This window comes from Salmo salar, chromosome 08, assembly GCF_965601325.2.
Source record: "Salmo salar chromosome 08, fSalSal1, whole genome shotgun sequence".
NCBI lineage: Eukaryota > Metazoa > Chordata > Actinopteri > Salmoniformes > Salmonidae > Salmo > Salmo salar.
The window spans coordinates 35,327,501-35,331,001 of NC_138298.1; the positions used below are offsets into that span (position 1 = coordinate 35,327,501).

At 46.3% G+C, this 3,501-nt stretch overlaps 1 protein-coding gene across 3 annotated transcripts in view; it reads left to right on the top strand.

Annotated features, from left to right (window-relative positions):
* The window catches only part of LOC106595898 (cysteine-rich protein 1), a 4,834-nt gene extending 1,883 nt beyond the window's left edge, over nt 1–2,951 (top strand). Inside the window, exons 2-4 of one of the 3 annotated variants that reach the window (XM_082978628.1) lie at nt 1,573–1,667; nt 2,309–2,363; nt 2,607–2,951. In XM_082978628.1, the coding sequence (XP_082834754.1) occupies nt 1,573–1,667; nt 2,309–2,363; nt 2,607–2,671 (215 nt within the window). In that variant the 3' untranslated portion in view covers nt 2,672–2,951. The remainder of the gene's footprint in view (nt 1–1,572; nt 1,668–2,308; nt 2,364–2,606) is intronic. The other 2 variants (XM_082978629.1, XM_082978627.1) reach the window with 2 other exon arrangements.
* Nucleotides 2,952–3,501: the final 550 nt, after the last annotated feature.

The following is a 3,501-nucleotide window of genomic DNA, read 5'->3' on the forward strand; positions in this document are numbered from 1 at the left end:
TCTGGTCCTCTGTGTGACCTTATCACATGAGTCTGTAATTATCTCTGGTCCTCTGTGTGACCTCATCACATGAGTCTGTAATTATCTCTGGCCCTCTGTGTGACCTCATCACATGAGTCTGTAATTATCTCTGGTCCTCTGTGTGACCTCATCACATGAGTCTGTAATTATCTCTGGCCCTCTGTGTGACCTTATCACATGAGTCTGTAATTATCTCTGGTCCTCTGTGTGACCTTTTCACATGTCAAATATACAATAATTAAATAAAATTGTTTAAAAAATATATATATTACAATCATTAACCTTAATATAACCCATAAACTCAGTAAATATCATTGGTGTTTAATATGAGGGTTTCAGCATGAAATATTCTTTATATGTTTTTACACTTGTATTTATTTTACTGTCAGAATGTCTTTGTTGTAAATGTGTTGGAGCCAAACTGATGTCAGTTGTTAAATAAATCCACCCCCAGGTGGTAAGGGTAGGTAACAACACATCCGCCATGCTGATCCTCAACACGGGGGCCCCTCAGGGGATCGTGCTCAGACCCCTCCTGTACTCCCTGTTCACTCATGACTGTCGAGCCAGGCACGACTCCAACACCATCATCAAGTTTGCCAATGACACAACAGTGGTAGGCCTGATCACAGACAACGATGAGACAGCCTATAGGGAGGAGGTCAGACCTGACCATGTGGTGCCAGGACAACAACCTCTCCCTCAACGTGATAAAAACAAAGGAGATGATTGTGGACTACAGGAAAAGGAGGACCGAGCACGCCCCTATTCTCATCGACGGGGCTTTAGTGGAGCAGGTTGAGAGCTTCAAGTTCCTTGGTGTCCACGCCACCAACAAACTAACATGGTCCAAGCACACCAAGACAGTCGTGAAGAGTGCATGACAAAAGTCTATTCCCCCTCAGGAGACTGAAAAGATTTGGCATGGGTCCTCAGATCCTCAAAAGCTTTTACAGCTGCACCATCGAGAGCATCTCGACTGGTTGCATCATTGCCTGGTATGGCAACTGCTCAGCCTCTGACTGCAAAGCAGTACAGAGGGTAGTGCGTACGGCCCAGTACATCACCGGGGCCAAGCTTCCTGCCATCCAGGACCTCTATACCAGGCGGTGTCAGAGGAAGGCCGTACAAATTGTGAAAGACACCTGCTGCTGTTTAATTATTTATTTATAACTTTAAAAAATATATGTTTATTTAAAACATTTTTTTCTTAAAACTTCTTAAAGCAATGTTGGTTAAGAGCTTTTAAGAGCTTGTAAGTAAGCATTTCACTGTAAGGTCTACTACACCTGTTGTATTCAGCATTTCACTGTAAGGTCTACTACACCTGTTGTATTCAGCATTTAACTGTAAGGTCTACTACACCTGTTGTATTCGGCGCATGTCACAAATACAATTTGATTAAATGTTTTATTTAACCCCTGGTATCCTCCAACCCCAACGGTCCATGCCAGATATTTGACCTCTAACCCCTGGTATCCTCTAACCAGATTGGTCCATGACAGACATTTGACCTCTAACCCTTGGTATCCTCTCTCCCCATTGCTCCAGGTGAGAAGAAGAGGTCATTGGGGCGGGACTACCACCCTCTGTGTCTGAAGTGTCAACAGTGTCAGAGACAGTTGACCCCAGGACAACATGCTGAGGTATGGAGAGAGAGGGAGGGAGGGAAGAGGAGGAGGGAGAGAAGGGGGACCCCAGGACAACATGCTGAGGTATGGAGAGAGAGGGAGGGAGGGAAGAGGAGGAGGGAGAGAAGGGGGACCCCAGGACAACATGCTGAGGTATGGAGAGAGAGGGAGGGAGGGAAGAGGAGGAGGGAGAGAAGGGGGACCCCAGGACAACATGCTGAGGTATGGAGAGAGAGGGAGGGAGGGAAGAGGAGGAGGGAGAGAAGGGGGAGAGAGGAAAGGGGGTTGAGAGGGAGAGGAGTATAGCGGAGGGGGGAGACGTAGGAGGGAGAGGGGAGAGAGGAGAGAGGGAAGGGGGAGAGAGTGAGTCAGGGAGAGAAGGGGAGGGGAGAGAGGGAAGGGAAGGGGGAGTGAGGGGGGAGAGATTGAGAAGTGGAGGGAAAGATAGTGTCAACAGTGTCAGAGACAGCTGACCCCAGGACAACATGCTGAGGTACGAAGACATGGAGGGGTAGTGTGGGGAGGGAGTGAGGGAGGTGGGGTGGAGAAGGTCTGTCCGTCCGTCCGTCTACATGTCTACATGTATGTGTGTATGTATGTATGTGTGTATCTATGTATCTCATGAACTAAGATGTTTTCTGTGCCTTGTGTTTCAGCATGATGAGAAACCCTACTGCACTAACTGTTACATGAAGATGTTTGGTACCAGAGGTAGATACTGCTTGGTGATGTACTGTAACTGTTGTGATGAGAAACCCTACTGCACTAACTGTTACATGAAGATGTACTTTAGCTGGGGTGCGTCCCAAATGGCAGCCCATTCTCTACATTGTACACTACTTTGGCCAGAGACTTGGTCAAAAGTAGTACACTAAATAGGGATCAGTGTGTGTCTTAGGATGCTATGTACAGCAAATCTCTCTCTCTCTCTCTCTCTCTCTCTCTCTCTCTCAGCAGGTAACAGGAGACTGATGTCAAACTGTCACAGCTCAGCCTCCTCTTCCTCTTCCTCCTCCTAGGAACCAGTCCTAGGAACCAGTCTAACCAAAAACCACCAAAATACAACCTAATGAGAACTAACAGCCTATCAACAAGGATCTATGTTCAACAAACCTGACATTCAGCCATCAAGCCAATGACCAACCAACTAGACCCAACATTCAGCCAACCAACATTTGACCAACCAAGAAATACTCTAAAAGTCTCCCTCTTTCAGTCAGTCATAAAACAACTACCTTGACCACAACATTGTGTTCAATGGAGAAACGGTTGTTCTTCAATAAAACAGAAGCTTCTACAGTCGTCTGGTTGAAGTGTGTTAAACACAGAGTCTCTTTAGGCATCAACACACATCCTACACTACACATGTACTGGAGTACACAGACACACATCCTACACTACACATGTACTGGAGTACACAGACACACATCCTACACTACACATGTACTGGAGTACACAGACACACATCCTACACTACACATGTACTGGAGTACACAGACACACATCCTACACTACACATGTACTGGAGTACACAGACACACATCCTACACTACACATGTACTGGAGTACACAGACACACATCCTACACTACACATGTACTGGAGTACACAGACACACATCCTACACTACACATGTACTGGAGTACACAGACACACATCCTACACTACACATGTACTGGAGTACACAGACACACATCCTACACTACACATGTACTGGAGTACACAGACACACATCCTACACTACACATGTACTGGAGTACACAGACACACATCCTACACTACACATGTACTGGAGTACACAGACACACATCCTACACTACACATGTACTGGAGTACACAGACACACATCC